The following is an 18,230-nucleotide window of genomic DNA, read 5'->3' as shown; positions in this document are numbered from 1 at the left end:
CACTAAACTGCTGACAGGGTAATCAATTAAGAGTATAATCTGAGCTTGCAACTCTTGTTTAAAATCTTTCTGCTGGGGGAGGAAGACAAGCTGGCAACAGAGATGTGCCCAGCACTTGCCTCTTTCTCCACAAAGATGGACCAAAGTAACAGGTGTACAGGTACATTTTGAAGTGAGTGACCATAGAGAACAATGGAAATCATCAAGAGAGACTAGACTTGTAAGATTCAGAGGCCTGGGACAACAGCTTAGTAAAGAAACAAATTACTCTGGCATCTGTCACACTCCAATTCCTGGACCCTTATCTCTCACCCTACACAAAAAATCAATTCAAGATAGATCAAAGACCTAGGAATTAAGCCAGAAACCATGCAACTCCTACAATATACAGTCATACAGTCAACACTTCAGCTTTTAGGTATAGGACGACTTTCTCAATGGGACACCTAAAGCTCAGGAAATAATGCTAAGAGTTAATAAACAGGATGACATTAAATTAAAAAGCTTCGGCACAGCAAAGGAAACAATTATTAATGTGAAGAGAAAGCCTACAGAATGGGTGAAAATCTTTGCTAGCTACTCTTCTGGTAAAGGATTAGTATTCAGAATAAATAAAGAATCCAAAAGACTTTACACCAAAAAAATGAAATAACCCAATTAAGAAATGGCAAATATACTTCTCAAAAGAAAAAAATACAAATGGCCAACAAACATATAAAAAAAATGTTCAGTGTCATTGACAATTAGGGAAAGCAAATCAAAACTATACTGAGATTTTATCTAATACCAGTCAGAATGGCAGCCATCAAGAATACAAATAATAAATGCTGGAGAGGATGTGGAGAAAAACACTTTTACACTGTTGGTGGGATTGTAAATTAGTACAACCAGTATGGAAATCAGCACCAAGGTCCCTCAAAAGACTAGACTGGACCTCCATATGACTCAGCTAGACCACTTCTTGGTATTTGTCCTAAAGAATTAAAATCAGCACACTACAGTGATACATGCATACCCATGTTTATAACAGCACAATTCACAATAGCCAAATTATGGAATCAGCCTAGGTGTCCATCAACAGATGTATGGACAAAGGAAATGTGATATATATATATGTATATATATATAATACATATATATGTATATATATATGTGTATATATATATGTATATATATATGTATATATATATGTGTATATATATATATAAACACATACATACACACACACACACAAAATGAAGGATTTTTTATCCATTAAGAAAAATAATGTCATTTGCAAGAAAATGGATGTAAGTAGAGACCATTATGATAGCAAAATAAGTCAAATTCAGAATGTTAAGAGTCATGTTTTTTTCTCATATATGGAAGCTTGAGAGCAAAAAGGACAAGAAAGGTGTGTGTGTGTGTGTGTGTGTGTGTGTGTGTGTGTGAGAGAGAGAGAGCGAGAGAGAGAGAATGAATCCCCAAATCAAAGGGAGATCAGTAGAGGAAAAGGACTAAGGGGAGGGAGGGGGAAGTGCTGGAGAGAGATTGGCCAAATGATAGTTAATTTGTGTGCATGTATGAATATGTAACAACAAATCCCATCATTATGTACAATTATAATGCACCAATAAAAATGTGAAAAAAATTAAGCATCCCAGACTCTACCCCAGGCCTATCATATTAGAATTTGCATATTTAGCAAGATCCCCAGGTGATTCATGTTAATTCTCTATATACACTGGCCTAGGGGCTTTAGAAGAAAGGATGAAGAGTTTGAGGGAAAACAATGTAGAAAAGACTTATGCGTTTTTCTCTCTGTTGGGAAGAGGAATCACTGAGAATGATCAAATACATACTCTATGTCCCCTTGAGTGACCTTGATGTCAATGCAGAAACATGGATTCCCATGTGTCCCCAGATCTGTTCCCAATCCCAGCTTCACAACTGCTAGTAAGCCTTGAGGACCTGGCAGCAGAGCTGTGTTATGTGAGAGCTGTCAGAAATGGGCTTTTCAAGATAAGAGAAATACCTCCCCAGCACCCCTTGCTCTAGCATAGAAGCAAGGTGGAGTTCATGTTGCTCTGAATATGAAGCACATACAGGCCAGCCCCTGGAAATAAAGGGCTGGACAGGTGTGTTGGCCGGTGGGCAGCGGGCTAAGCATTAACCCCCTGGTTTACCTGAGATACAAATGGATAAGAGATGCAAATTTACTCTGTGGCCAGGAATGTTTGCTCTTTATATTAGAGACTGACACAGCATGTTAATGTCATAGGAAGTTGCAAGTGATTGTTTTCCAAAGATTACACCTAAGGCTGGCAGTAGAGGAACATGAATAAACCAATTCCAACAAGTTTCAAGTTACTAATTGTCCAAAAACATTGTTACATCGGTCCTACAGTAAAGTTTGTGATTTGGGGAGTGTCCCAGCTGGCTAGCCATGAAACTATACCTCAAAGTCAGAATAGTCCCTGTGCTAATGAGTGCCAGTCCAGACAAATCTGAACATCAGCCCTGGCCGGCAGCTCTTACATGCCTGCTAAGTCTCTAGAAGGGTTTGAACATAGACTTCTGGAGAAATGGTATATATTATTTCCCTTAAGCACCTCCACTCCTGATTTTCTTTGGTGCCAATAACACTGTAAAGTAGTAGAGTACAAGCTGAGTAGGTCAACTATTCTATGCTTAATAGGCCTTATATACCTGGGCAGGGAAAAACCTGTCTCTCTAATGTATACTGGAGTTCTTGACTGATGCTCAGCCCCACCTGGTCCAGAAACACTGAGAGTACAGGGACCCTGTCCCTGGATTCCTACTGCCATGGTGCAATGTCCATCATTGCTTAGGATGGCTCCCCAACCCCCTGGGAATCCTCAGTTTGTGTCAATCTCCTTTTAAAAATCACAAACATAAAATTCTCACTCCAAATGGGTAGAGCCATCATGGACCCTCCACTGTACCTAGAGAAAACTCCATAACTGAGCTCCTGGGGTCAAATAAGCCCCCACTGCTGCTGTCCATTGAGCTTACCTGGGACTGAAGTCACTTCTAGGCAGAGAATTGAGAAAGGAGTTGATTGTTTCATGGTGACTGAGCTAGGCTTCAAGTCTCCCTGACTCAGAACAATGGTTCTCTACCCTGTTTGTATATCAGCATCACCTGAGGAGTTTCTAAGAATCACCTAAGCTTGATCACACCCCAGAGGAATTGACCTGGGCTCCTTGGAGTTATGATCTTGACACTGGTGGTTAAAAAGGTTGCTTATAACTATGTGACCAGTGGAGAACCTTGGCCAAGAGCAGTCCACAGAGGGGACACTGGCACAACCAGAGGGAAAAGATGGCTTGAGAGTGTGCGAGTCTGAAGAAGGTGTCTGAGGGTTCCGGGATCCAAGAACAGAAAGGCCTCAGGGTGGAGGAAGGAAATGTGTGCCTGGTAAATCAGTGTGTTAAGGTTAGAGTATGTTAAGGTTAGAGAAGGATCCAAGTGCCCTGGGTGTTAGGAATGATACAGGGTGGGATTAGGGACAGCGTGGATGTCACAGAGGAGGTGGCAGTGGAGGCATTTACTTCCCACTGTGGCAGGGTTTACACCTTTAGGATGACCTTTCAAATAAAAGCCGGTGTGGCCCTCACCTGGCCCCAGTTAGAGAAGGCCCACTCCACACACAGCTGTTGGTTACAGGCCTGGGTGTCCACAGGTCGTTTGGCTAGCTGGGTACACATGTCGTTAGACACAGGAGTAGAGATCCCAGAGGCTTTCAGCTTCTGACAGGTAACTCTGCGTGTCTGGATGCCTCCACCACAGCTCCGGGTACAGGCAGACCAGGAAGTCACCATCCACCTGGGGAGAGGAAGAAACATCAGAGGAGCCCCAAAGGTGAGGCCTGGGGAAGGAACCTTGTGCCTGTCGCCTCACAGATGTTAATTAGGGGGCCTCTTCACAGTAATTACTTGGAAAAATGACCTTCCATAAGATATCCAAGTCAAATCCCTGGAAACTGTGAGTGTTATCTTATTTGGATAAGATAAATATATGGCTGACATAATTAAGAACTTTGAGATTATCTGGGTAGGCCTTAGATGCCACCACAAGTGTTCTTCTAAGAGAAAGACAGAGGAGATTATGCACAGGGAAGAGGAGAAGGCACTATGACCTTGAAAGTGGTGTGACCACAGAGGTAGGAGGTGGAGTCCTGCAGCCACAAACAAGGAAGGCACCAGGGGACAGGGGTGGGGCAGGAAACAGTTCAACTGTAGAGCCTTCAAGGGAGTATGGCTCTGCTGACACCTTGATTTTTTTGGTTGCTGGCCTTCAAAACAGTGAGAGAATCAGTTTTGGTTGCTTTAAGCTACTGTTTGTGGTAATTTGTTACGGCGGCCTCAGGACAATGATACCTTGGGTCACTGACCAGAAATGTGCATCTGGAAAGAGTATTTAGAGTCAGCTGCCTTAGCTGCCCAAAAGGCTGGGAGATAGTCCTCTAGCTACTTACACTGTACTGTGGTTTTGGTACTTCCTAGTCTGTGAGCAGGAACAGTTTCCTGGGGAAGTCAGAGCCAAACCTATTACCTCCTGACCCAGGAGGTATGGGTCTCACTTAAGTGAAAGTTTTGTCTGGTAACATCTATACTTTCTATCTTACCTTAACCCATATCCCATTTAATTTGTTTAATCTTTCAGAAACGAAGAAAATTGCTTTCTGGAGCAATTTTCCACTACCACGATGCTCTATGAGTCTTATGTATCTTAAAGGGTTGCACATGTGTTAGAAATATTTGTTTTCAGAATGTTAGGCTCCAGCTACGATTTGAGTTCTTAGAAGTGAGACTGACCAAGACTATGACAAATGGGCTTTTCTCATAAAGCCAAGCTATAATCTGGGGACACTCTGAGTTTGACCCATATACAAATATGAAGGGGGTGCTTTTTGAATGTATCCTAGGATAGTTCTCAGAGAAGGGGAAAGGGACAGTTTGTGAAAATGAGGAAAGGCGTGGTGTTGTTCAGCCACTTCATGCAACCTGAGGAGGAAAAAACAAAAACCCAAACCCCTCTTATTGCCTGATTGCAAGGGCTGGGGGCTTATCTAACATGAAATGGTGAAAATAGCTACTTGGGTCAAAGGAGGATTTCCTAGTCCTATTTAGAAAGACTTGTTTGTGTGCAAAGAAGGATGCTAATGTGCCCAAATTGCCTGGCAGGAAAACCAGTGGAGGGTGAACCTATGGCACTTCCTAGCCAAGTGACGCCACATCTGGCTTTCAGGAGAGGCATGTAGTGGGAAGGGGAACAAATTCCTTCTGAGTCCGGATCTGTGACTTATTTAGTTTTGTGGCAATTTCCCTGCTCTTCTGCCCTGGAGAGGGATGACTGCATGCAGAATTTCCAGCCCACAGGAGCAGAGCCACTTAGGAAGCAGGCATGAGGTGTTTTAAAACTCCTGGGGGCATTGAAACCAAAGAAGAAATAGCCATTATTATTTCATTTGCAGAAGTAAATTAGGCTGATTGACTCTGACCATCACCAAATCAAATCAAAAAGTTCCTGGCACGTCAAAGATCTCTTCTTCATTTCACACAGCTTGGCAAGGGCAGCCTTCCAGCCCCCTAGATCCCTGGTGAATGTCAGGCCTGTATTTCAATCAACTTTTATTTCTAAATATACATTTCAGCGATTTTTTCGGGAGCTGGGGTGGGGGTTTTGAGAAAGGAGAGGTATGGGCTATGTTACCCATTCAGGAAGGGTATAAAAGGACATTAATCATTCCTGTGGAAACCTTCCCGTCAGCAAGTCAAACTGCTGATATTAATGAGTGTGTTTCATATTTCATGGAGTCTCTCCTGGTTTCAGCTGCTCCTTATGACTCAGCTGGCAAAACACAAAGCGGTTCCCTGAGCAGTGTATGAAAGTCCTACAGATAGGTCGTAAACGGGCATTTTAGGGCCAAGGCAAGTCCCCGTAGGCTCAGAGCACCATGCTGGTGCCAACTCCAAGCCCAGAGATCATACCTTTAGCTAGTTTCTTAAGACTAGGGGTTGGGTGCTCAGTGGGACTCACAGCTTCTTGAAGCATGAAGAAGATGTTGTAAGAGGCAGAGATTCTTTGTTATCCTGGGCTCTATAAGGGGCCCAAATACAGAGAATATAAATCCAAAGTTAAGGCAAGTATAGAAAATGGAGATTTATTCCAACTTTAGGGAGAGGCAACTATTTGTAGAAAAGAAGAGAGCACTGATTGCACAGGGTATTTAAAGTCACACAAAAAGAGGGTTTGGGTCCCCTCAGCTTGTCAATGAAAGATATTTCTTTCTCTTACAAAAATCCCAGAGAGTCAGTTTATCACTGCAGGATGGGAGATGTCTCTGACCAGGGCCTGGGGAACATATATATTCTGCTCCCTGAACAGATCAGAACCTCTTAGGCCTTTGCAAATCCCAGGTAGTTATTTGCTGGTGGACGGGAGAGGGAATAAGCAGAGCTGAGAGAGGGGGCTCATTCTGAGGATACTGTCAGCAAGGCACAGAGGCCTGGAAAACCCCACGCCTAAAGGAAGGAATGGCTCCCTGGATTGCTTTTCTCCCTGCAAAGTGCTAGACAAGGGCTGGCCATGAACTTGGTTGTAAGTTAGGGCCCACCCTGGGAATGGGAGGCCACACTCACCGGGAAGGGCAGTCTCTCCGGTTGCAGGCAATGGGCTGCACAGCAGGGCGGGCCTTCCCCGCACAGTGAGCAGGATCCACTTCCGTGTTATTCAGTAGACACCTCAGGCGGGGCTGCTGAACACCCCTGTTGCCACAAGATGCTGAACAGGTCACCAGTCTGTCTACGGACCACCAGTAATCTGTCATAAGAGGAGGATCAGAGGTGAAGAGAGTGGAACATTACTGCCCTCACTCCATTTCCTCTGAGCAGGGCCAGGGGAAGGTGGAAGGGGGCTGGGGTTGGCATGTAGGCGGAGGGAGAAGTTCTTATAAATGAGGCTCTGCTTCTGGATGGGCACCATTCCCAACCTATTAGGCAAGCCCCAGGGTCTCGAGGAACCTCAGATGATTCCTCCAAAAAATGACTACCATAACTCTCACGTGATCATGTTACTGTGAGGGTTGGATATGAAGAAAGTAAAGGGCCAGGCTCAGTGCCGGACACACAGAGAAGACTTACTCAACAGCCACAGCCCTTACTGTTTTTAAAATACTGACTAAAGTACTCTTACTGGTTTATGAGAAAGTAACTTAATTTTTCTACAGAGATATATAAATATATCAGAGATGATCATATTTAAAAGTAGAGATTTGAGTTGGATTTTGTAAAATTTTTCTTGATTTTTAGTTTTGTAAATGTTATAAAAAACAGCCTCTTTAGAGAGTTCTCATTTACATGAGACAATGATGTCAGTGAAAAAGCCTATTTCTCTGGTTTTTCTATTTGGTGGTCTGGGACTCAATGGTAGGAAAGCTATTAAAAATACATGTGGGCTGGTAAACTCTGAGTGCTTATTTGCAAGTTCTCATTGCAGATAGGCACTGGATTCTGGTTTTTAGCAGAGAATAATTGGCCGGCAAGAAAATGGAACATTTGTTTTCCTGTCTGGAAAGCAAAATGGCAGGGGTGAATTTTTAAGAGGAAAACCTATGTTCTCAGAAAAATCTTCCTTCTCTTCTCTTTCCTCCCTCCTTTTGTGCCATGTTGGCACAAAACTGATACTTCCCACAGAATCCTCCATTTTGGAATAAATGCAGTAGCATTTGACTTTCCTAAAGCATATCACATAAGGTCACAGGTAGAACTAGCCTAGGGAAAACTCAAAAGCCTTCCATAGTTTCTATAAAAAGGCTGGTTTGGGCTCTCTTCCCACCATTTTGGCTCATTCACAACTCTTCTGGTGCAGTGAATGCCAGGCCCCACCCAGGGGCTTTCTGACTTGCCTGTGTTCCTGGAAAGCTCACAGACTGTTCCTTGCCAGGGTCAAAGGAATGGTGCCTGGAGAGTCCTCAGCATGTGACTGCAGCCCACCACTCTCCAGAATGTGTGCAGCTGGCAGGACACCATCCCATCCCCCAGCAGGAGACAATGACCATAGTGTTCTAATCAAGAGGTATTTTTTAACCCAATCAACAGGGAACATGAAATTTTAAGTAGGCTACTCTGTGGTGTGTGTGTGTGTGTGTGTGTGGTGTGTGGTGTGTGTGTGTGAGAGAGAGTGTGTGTGTGATCTTTTCTAGTTAAATTAGTAATTAGGAAATATAATTAACTTTGATAAATAGTTGTGTTTTCTTGGTCTTGAGCAACAGTAATATTTGATCAGAAGGACTGATTTAGGGAGGCAGCGATGCTGATGCATCCAGGTTCTCCTGTGAGAGACCTGGTGGCTCTTCTGAAAGGCTATGTTGGCAGAAGTATGGTTTCATTGCACTGAAATGGGATTCAGCTTTGGTTTTCATGGCGTAGGTACCACGGGAGCTCAGAAATCACTTTATTCCCGGAGAATCTTATTCCCAGGTGGGCTTTCTTTTTGACACCCTAAAGCCTGATGGGTTCTTACCTTGGATGACCAAAGACGCCTTCTGCACCAGCATCCCTGCCTCATTCTGCGCGAGGCAGCTGAATTCCCCTTGAGAACCACCACTGAGATTTGCAACCTGAAGGATCTGTCCAGATGCCAGGATGTGATGTGTCACTCCTGTGGTGGTGGCAATTGGTTGACCACCATGGAACCAGGTGATATTGGGGGTGGGATAGCCTTTGATAGGGCAGCCTGGAGGAAGAGACGAGAGGAGAAATAAGCCATTGGCAAAGCCTGAAAAAGACACATTTCTGGAGAGTTGTTTTGTGTGTTTATGGCTCTAGAAGGCTTACACATACTGTGGTTTTACCCCTGGCACTTATCTTATGTTAGCCATTCCTAACAAACAGGAGATATTTTTATTATGTGGGCTTCTGGAAGAGTGATTCTTATTCATTAAATTTTACAAAAATTCTTAGATCTGTTTATGCCCCTGTACTAATTGGTAAGAAAAAAATGATAAAATTAGCATTCATTATTGCATAGTTTTTCAAATTAGCTTCTATGCTGATTTTATTAAGAAATTGCTTCTTCAAATGTAATACATTGGAAAATAACATACTACATGGTAACAGTTAAGAATCAAGTATTAATTGGTAAAAGTCTAACATCTGCCTTCATTTTACTCTTTATATGATTTTTGAAGTAAAAAATCTTCACCCGAGACTAGGAAAATTATTTTAAACATTGATCTAATTTCTTCATGAAGAACTTTTTTTGATAACTTTTATCCTCAATTGAATATATACAGTATTATAGTTATCTACTCATTAAACATATTTTGATACATTAAAATTCCAAAATATTAAGCTGAGACATTGGGTCTACCTAAGCCTTTGTATCCCAGAATTGGAAAGATAAACAGATGGCCACTATGAGAGAAAACACATTTCATCTAAATTTGGAGTACTTGCCAAATTCACTGGTGGGACCCCAGTGACTTAGCTCCCATAGAATATTTATTGGAAGTTTAAAATATGAGAAATCATTAAAAATAAAGATACTGTGGAGGTCTTTCCTCAGTTTAGTTAGGAAAAAATGTCTATTTTCTACTTATTACTCTCGGGACAGTTAAGATAGTTAAGACTACCAAGAAGATACCAGCTAATGTAGGATTTTTAAAAAAGCACACTAAAGCCTCTCTGAAACTTTTCAGGGTGAAGCTCAGCTTTTCAGAAAGTTTTAGAAAAGAAACCTGAGACCTGTGACCGACTGGCAGAACAGGCCCAGCGGCCCGCCAGCGCGGTAGACACCTCACCCCAATTGGAGGAAGGGCAGAGCAGAGCCGCCGCCCGAGCCGGTAAGGTAGGCAGACCTGGGACTGACCAGCAGAACAGGCCCAGCAGCCCGCTGGCGTGGTAGACACATCACCCCTATTGGAGGAGGGGCTCAGCAGTTGCCCACAAGGTAGGCAGACCACGTGACCTGGAGAAGGGGCCCAGCGGCCCGCCGGCGGGATAGACAGATCACCCCAATTGGAGGAGGAGCACAGCCGCCGCCCGCCCCTGCAAGGGAGACTTTGCAACTATACAAGAGCAATATAAATATATAGGGGGAAAATTCAAGAACACAACAGTTTCACCAAGCAGAAAGAAACGCGAGCAGTATGAAAAGACAAGGAAAGAAAGGACCACAAGCAATGCAGTTCAACTCAACCTTAGAAGAGGTAATAGCTGCAGCAGATGGAATGTCAGATAAAGAATTCAGGATTTACATGCTTCAGATGATCTGGAGTCTCAAGGAAGACATTAGACAGCAAAATCAGACAATGAAAGATCACTTCAACAATGAATTACATAAACAAATCCAAGAAGCAAAAGATCAACTATACAGGGAGATAGAGGTTATAAAAAACAAACAAACAGAAATTCTAGAAATGCAGGAAGCAATAAACCAACTTAAAAACTCAAATGAGAATACTACCAGCAGAGTAGAACACTTAGAAGATAGAACATCAGATAATGAAGACAAAGTATTTCAACTTGAAAAGAACACAGATAGCTCAGCGAGACTGTTAAGAAACCATGAGCAGAACATCCAAGAAATATGGGATAACATAAAGAGACCAAACTTAAGAGTCATTGGGATACAGGAAGGTATAGAGGTCCAAACCAAAGGAATGAGTAATCTGTTCAATGAAATAATACGAGAAAACTTCCCAGACTTGAAGAATGAGACAGAATCCCAAATCCTAGAAGCCTACAGGACGCCGAATGTGCAAAATCATAAGAGATCCACACCTAGACACATTATAATGAAGATGCCCAACATACAGAATAAGGAGAGAATTTTAAAAGCTTCAAGATAAAGGAAGCAGATTACATTTAGGGGTAAACCAATCAGGATAACAGCTGATCTTTCAACACAGACTCTGAAAGCTAGAAGATCCTGGAACAACATATTTCAAATGCTGAAAGAAAATGGGTTCCAACCAAGAATTGTGTATCCAGCAAAATTAAGCTTCAGGATGGAAGATGAAATTAAAACCTTCCACGATAAACAAAAGCTAAAAGAATTTGCAGCTAGAAAACCATCTCTTCAAAACATCCTTGGCAAAACATTACAGGAAGAGGAAATGGAAAATAACAATGAAAACCAACAGTGGGAGGTAGTACAGTAAAGGGAAAAAATAATCAAAGAGGAAAACCAAACCATGTTAAGTAACATAAATAAACAAATATGGCTGGAAGAACAATCCATATCTCAATAATAACCCTAAATGTTAATGGCTTAAACTCACCAATTAAGAGACACAGGCTAGTAGAGTGGATAAAAAAAAAAAAAGATCCAACAATATGCTGCCTACAGGAGATGCATTTGATAGGAAAAGACATACATAGACTGAAGGTGAAAGGTTGGGAAAAATCATATTACTCATATGGTCTTCGGAAACAAGCAGGAGTGTCCATACTCATATCAAATAAAATAGATTTCAAGCCAAAGTTAATTAAAAGGGATAAAGAGGGACACTACATACTGCTCAAGGGAACCATACACCAACAAGACATAACAATCATAAATATATATGCTCCAAAAAATGGTGCAGCTATGTTCGTCAAACAAACTCTTCTCAAGTTCAAGAGTCTAATAGACCATCATACAATAATTATGGGAGACTTCAACACATCTCTCTCACCACTGGACAGATCTTCCAAACAAAAGTTGAATAAAGAAACTATAGAACTCAATAATACAATTAATAACCTAGACTTAATTGACATATATAGAATATACCACCCAACATCAAGCAGTTACACTTTTTTCTCAGCAGCACATGGATCCTTCTCAAAAATAGATCATATATTATGTCACAGGGCAACTCTTAGACATTATAAAGGAGTAGAGATAATACCATGCATCTTATCTGATCATAATGGAATGAAACTGGAAATCAACGATAAAAGAAGGAAGGAAAAATCATGCATCACTTGGAGAATGAACAATAGGTTACTGAATGATCAATGGGTTATAGAAGACATCAAGGAGGAAATTAAAAAATTCTTAGAGATAAATGAAAACACAGACACAACATATCGGAATCTATGGGACACAATGAAAGCAGTTCTAAGAGGAAAATTCATTGCTTGGAGTTCATTCCTTAAAAAAAGAAAAAACCAACAAATAAATGATCTCATACTTCATCTCAAAATCCTAGAAAAAGAAGAGCAAAACAACAGCAAAAGAAGTAGAAGGCAAGAAATAATTAAAATCAGAGCTGAAATTAATGAAATCGAAACAAAAGAAACAATTGAAAAAATTGACAAAACTAAAAGTTGGTTCTTTGAAAAAATAAACAAAATCGACAGACCCTTAGCGATGCTAGTGAAGAGAAGAAGAGAGAGAACTCAAATTACTAGCATACGGGATGAAAAAGGCAATATCACAACAGACACTTCAGAAATACAGAAGATAATTAGAAATTATTTTGAATCCTTATACTCCAATAAAATAGAAGATAGTGAAGGCATCGATAAATTTCTTAAGTCATATGATCTACCCAGATTGAGTCAGGAGGATATAGACAACCTAAACAGACCAATATCAATTGAGGAAATAGAAGAAGCCATCAAAAGACTACCAACTAAGAAAAGACCAGGACTGGATGGGTATACAGCAGAGTTTTACAAAACCTTTAAAGAAGAATTAATACCAATACTTTTCAAGCTACTTCAGGAAATAGAAAAAGAGGGAGAACTTCCAAATTCATTCTATGAGGCCAACATCACCCTGATACCTAAACCAGACAAAGATACTTCAAAGAAAGAAAACTACAGACCAATATCTCTAATGAACCTAGATGCAAAAATCCTCAATAAAATTCTGGCGAATCGGATACAAAAACATATCAAAAAAATTGTGCACCATGATCAAGTAGGATTCATCCCTGGGATGCAAGGCTGGTTCAATATACGGAAATCAATAAATGTTATTCACCACATCAATAGACTTAAAAATAAGAACCATATGATCATCTCGATAGATGCGGAAAAAGCATTCGACAAAGTACAGCATCCCTTTATGTTCAAAACTCTAGAAAAACTAGGGATAACAGGAACATACCTCAATATTGTAAAAGCAATCTATGCTAAGCCTCAGGCTAGCATCATTCTGAATGGAGAAAAATTGAAGGCATTCCCTCTAAAATCTGGAACAAGACAGGGATGCCCTCTCTCACCACTTCTGTTCAACATAGTTCTTGAAACACTGGCCAGAGCAATTAGACAGACGAAAGAAATTAAAGGCATAAAAATAGGAAAAGAAGAACTTAAATTATCACTATTTGCAGGTGACATGATTCTATACCTAGCAGACCCAAAAGGGTCTACAAAGAAACTATTAGAGCTAATAAATGAATTCAGCAAAGTGGCAGGATATAAAATTAACACGCATAAATCAAAGGCATTCCTGTATATCAGCGACAAATCCTCTGAAATGGAAATGAGGACAACCACTCCATTCACAATATCCTCAAAAAAAAAAAATAAGATACTTGGGAATCAACCTAACAAAAGAGGTGAAAGACTTATATAATGAAAACTACAGAACCCTAAAGAGAGAAATAGAAGAAGATCTTAGAAGATGGAAAAATATTCCCAGTTCATGGATAGGCAGAACTAACATAATCAAAATGGCGATATTACCAAAAGTTCTCTATAGGTTTAATGCAATGCCAATCAAAATCCCAATGGCATTTCTTGTAGGAATAGATAAAGCAATCATGAAATTCATATGGAAAAATAAAAGACCCAGAATAGCAAAAATAACTCTAAGCAGGAAGTGTGAATCAGGCGGTATAGCGATACCAGACTTCAAACTATACCTCAGAGCAATAGTTACAAAAACAGCATGGTACTGGTACCAAAACAGGCGGGTGGACCAATGGTACAGAATAGAGGACACAGAAACCAATCCACAATATTACAACTATCTTATATTTGATAAAGGGGCTAAAAGCGTGCAATGGAGGAAGGATAGCATCTTCAACAAATGGTGCTGGGAAAACTGGAAATCCATATGCAACAAAATGAAACTGAATCCCTTTCTCTCGCCATGCACAAAAGTTAATTCAAAATGGATCAAGGAGCTTGATATCAAATCAGAGACACGCCGTCTGATAGAAGAAAAAGTTGGCTACGATCTACAGTCGGTGGGGTCGGGCTCCAAATTCCTCAATAGGACACCCATAGCACAAAAGTTAATAACTAGAATCAACAAATGGGACTTACTCAAACTAAAAAGTTTTTTCTCAGCAAAAGAAACAATAAGAGAGGTAAATAGGGAGCCTACATCCTGGGAACAAATCTTTACTCCTCACACTTCAGATAGAGCCCTAATATCCAGAGTATACAAAGAACTCAAAAAATTAGACAATAAGAAAACAAACAACCCAATCAACAAATGGGCCAAGGACCTGAACAGACACTTCTCAGAGGAGGACATACAATCAATCAACAAGTACATGAAAAAATGCTCACCATCTCTAGCAGTCAGAGAAATGCAAATCAAAACCACCCTAAGATACCATCTCACTCCAGTAAGATTGGCAGCCATTATGAAGTCAAACAACAACAAGTGCTGGCGAGGATGTGGGGAAAAGGGTACACTTGTACATTGCTGGTGGGACTGCAAATTGGTGCAGCCAATTTGGAAAGCAGTATGGAGATTTCTTGGAAAGCTGGGAATGGAGCCACCATTTGACCCAGCTATTCCCCTTCTCGGTCTATTCCCTAAAGACCTAAAAAGAGCATGCTACAGGGACACTGCTACATCGATGTTCATAGCAGCACAGTTCACAATAACAAGACTGTGGAACCAACCTTGATGCCCTTCAATAGACGAATGGATAAAAAAAATGTGGCATTTATACACAATGGAGTATTACTCTGCATTAAAAAATGACAAAATCATAGAATTTGCAGGGAAATGGATGGCATTAGAGCAGATTATGCTAAGTGAAGCTAGCCAATCCCTAAAAAACAAATGCCAAATGTCTTCTTTGATATAAGGAGAGTAACTAAGAACAGAGTAGGGAGGAAGAGCATGAGAAGAAGATTAACATTAAACAGGGATGAGAGGTGGGAGGGAAAGGGAGAGAGAAGGGAAATTGCACGGAAATGGAAGGAGACCCTCAGGGTTATAGAAAATTACATACAAGAGGAAGTGAAGGGAAAGGGAAAAAATAACAAGGGGGAGAAATGAATGACAGTAGATGGGGTAGAGAGAGAGGAGGGGAGGGGAGGGTGGATAGTAGAGGATAGGAAAGGCAGCAGAACACAACAGACACTAGTATGGCAATATGTAAATCAGTGGATGTGTAACCGATGTGATTCTGCAACCTGTATACGGGGTAAAAATGGGAGTTCATAACCCACTTGAATCAAAATGTGAAATATGATATATCAAGAACTATGTAATGTTTTGAACAACCAACAATACAAATAAAAAAAAAGAAACCTAATTTTGTTACTTTCATTTTCAGTTATACTAATTCATAATTCTCAAGGAGAATTCTAGGTTTTGATAGCGCCCTATGCCTTCAGTTTTCAAATTTGTAAACAAGAACATGTGATGATCTTTGAGGTACATTTAGGTTCCAATGAAATGATCTTTAAAGTGCCTTTAAGACCCAAGATTTCTCAACATCATATCAGACTCATCATCCCCACCCCTCTTCTTCCCTTCCCCATATAGTCAAGTGATAGGAGCCAAGTAGACCTTTTTAATCCAATTACTTGGATCAATGCATAGTGCAATAGAGCTATCCACTGAGGGGCTCATGGAAGAAATGTTATACATGCAGGTTACGTAGGATGAAGAGAGGCAGAGATTACAGACTTCACATCACATGGTGTTCTTCCTTATGTGCAAGTTTGCCTTTGCATCTGGATTTTACCTTTTCATAAGAACCTCAGTCATATTGAATTAGGGCCTACATTACTAACCTCATTTTAACTTGATCATCTGCAAAGACACAAGTCCAAATAAGGTCCTTTCACAGGGCATTAGGATTTCATGTTTTGTGGGAGCACAACTTAACTCTGAGGACTATCCTAAGAAAAGCACCACAGTCTAGGCAATATGATGAAACAAAGAATAAAGTTCAAAGACACTAAGGCAGCTGGAAGTTCTTGAGCAGAATTCTGAAAATGGGGGTGCTAGATAGAAGTCCTAGAAATCTGCATAAATTCCTCTTGAGTCTTTGTTCAACTTAAGACATACAAGCACAGGGTTAAATTCTACAAGGCTGAGCTAAGAGCAACCAGGGAGCTGTGAGCTTAACATTTTCCAGAACCCAAATAAGGCTGGAAAGGCTTCAAGTTCTGATAAGCTAGAGTGGGTCATTCTTGTTGATAATTTGGGGCATTCACTGGAGAACTCAGAAAAGTCCTAGAGTAAAGGCTATTCTAGATCCACCCTAACTAATCTTAAGAAGGTCAAATTGAACTTTAAATAAGTGACTAACAGAAGAAAACCCAATAATCTCTAGAGAAAGATTAAAAAAACCCAGACACTTATGATGTAAAATATACATTCTAAAATCTATAGCTGAATATTCCTTGACTAGTCATGAAGTAAGAAAATGTGACCTCTAACCAGGACTCCACCCCCCAAAAATTGGTCAATGGAAACAGATCCTGAAATTACAGGGATAATGAGTTATAAACAAGGGTATTATAACAGGGTATTTCAATATTTTAAGTATTTAAAGGAAAACATGCATATATGGAGAAAAAAGTGGAAGTTATAAATGAACCTCTACAAATAACATACACACATCTATATGTATATATAAATAGAATTTTTTGTGGAGCTAGAGATTTAACTCAGGGCCTCATGCATGCTAGGTAAGCACTCTTCTATCGACTACATCCCTAGCCCCAACATACATTTTTTTGAAATGAAAAGATCACTAAATAGGATTAGTTCAAGATTAAACATTATAGAAAAGGATCTGTGAAACTGAAGATGTGGTGATAGGAATGAACCAAAGAGGAGAAAAAGAGATGAGAGACCAAAAAGAGATTTTTAAATTGTCAAAGGTATGTTAGATAAGAATGTGGTTACATGGATGTTAAAATTTTTCACTTAGGGTTATATATTTCAATGGATATAAAATTTACCTAAAAGAACAATGGAGAAGGGAGAGAGCAGAGAGTGGGCAGAAATATGGAATAGGAATGGCAGAATGTTTACTAAAGCTGGATGATGAGGGCATGTAGATTCATCCCACTATTCTATTTACTTGGGATATATGTGATGTTATTCACAATAAAAAATATGTTCGCATTGTTTAAATCATTGATCTCCGGTGTCTAATTGATTTTCATTTATTCTGTTTATTCATCTCTATGCTTTGTCTTTAAGTTTTAACAAGCTTAAGAAAATGTGTAGTTCCATCTTGCTATTTGCAAATATTTTCCAAATATTTTATAATCTATGAAACTTAAAATTCCTTGCTGGCTCACTTTCATTCATTCAGCTCTACTGAAGTCAGAGATCACTTTTGTTTGAATTTCATCACCCTTTATTCAAGCAGCTGTAATTTGGTTGCTTTCTAGGCAGGCACTGCCCGACCCGTGAAGTTTACATACATAGCTGCTTGGAGTAGAAGTTTTCCCACCTTCCCTTGCTGTAAGGTGTGAAGCATGTGGTTATATTCAGGGGAATTGAAGGAAAAATGATGTGTACACCTTATGAAACATATCTTTAAAAGAAAATAACTTGTTCTTCTGCCTTCTCCAGCCTTCTTTCTGTACAGCCAGCCATCTTGGCATGGGATGGGAAGGATAACACCAAGGGATGTCAGAGCCATAGAGTTTGAAGAAATTCCACCCTGACCCTAACCAATATAATATGTTGTCAGCTTAAGTTTGGAACATATTCCTCTAATCATGACTTGGAGCAGTACTATAGTTTGGATATGAGGTGTCCCCTGAAAAGCTCATGTGGCAAGGCAGCAATGTTCAAAGGTGAAATGATTAGATTATGAGAACTGTGACCTAATCAGTGGATTAATCCACTTGAGGGATCAATAATTTGAATAGACTACTGACTGCTAATCATAGGCAGGTGGGGTGTGACTGGAGGAAGTAGGTCACGGGGAGCATGCCCCTGGGGACTGTATCTTGTCCTTCTACCATGATGTTCTGTCTCCGCAGGCCCAGAGCAGCAGAGTCAGA

At 40.3% G+C, this 18,230-nt stretch overlaps 1 protein-coding gene across 3 annotated transcripts in view; it reads right to left on the bottom strand.

Annotated features, from left to right (window-relative positions):
* The window catches only part of Adamtsl1 (ADAMTS like 1), a 935,498-nt gene that overhangs the window by 7,710 nt on the left and 909,558 nt on the right, over positions 1-18,230 (bottom strand). For all 3 annotated transcript variants that reach the window (XM_058586373.1, XM_058586374.1, XM_046467403.2), the window contains 3 exons: positions 8,530-8,742; positions 6,648-6,828; positions 3,621-3,828 (listed from right to left, as the gene is read on the bottom strand). In XM_058586373.1, the coding sequence (XP_058442356.1) occupies positions 3,621-3,828; positions 6,648-6,828; positions 8,530-8,742 (602 nt within the window). The remainder of the gene's footprint in view (positions 1-3,620; positions 3,829-6,647; positions 6,829-8,529; positions 8,743-18,230) is intronic.

This window comes from Marmota monax, unplaced genomic scaffold (assembly GCF_021218885.2).
Source record: "Marmota monax isolate L192 unplaced genomic scaffold, Marmota_monax_Labrador192_F-V1.1 WCK01_AAM20220418_F8-fsc00033, whole genome shotgun sequence".
Taxonomy (NCBI): domain Eukaryota; kingdom Metazoa; phylum Chordata; class Mammalia; order Rodentia; family Sciuridae; genus Marmota; species Marmota monax.
This window is presented reverse-complemented; position numbering and strand designations above follow the sequence as displayed.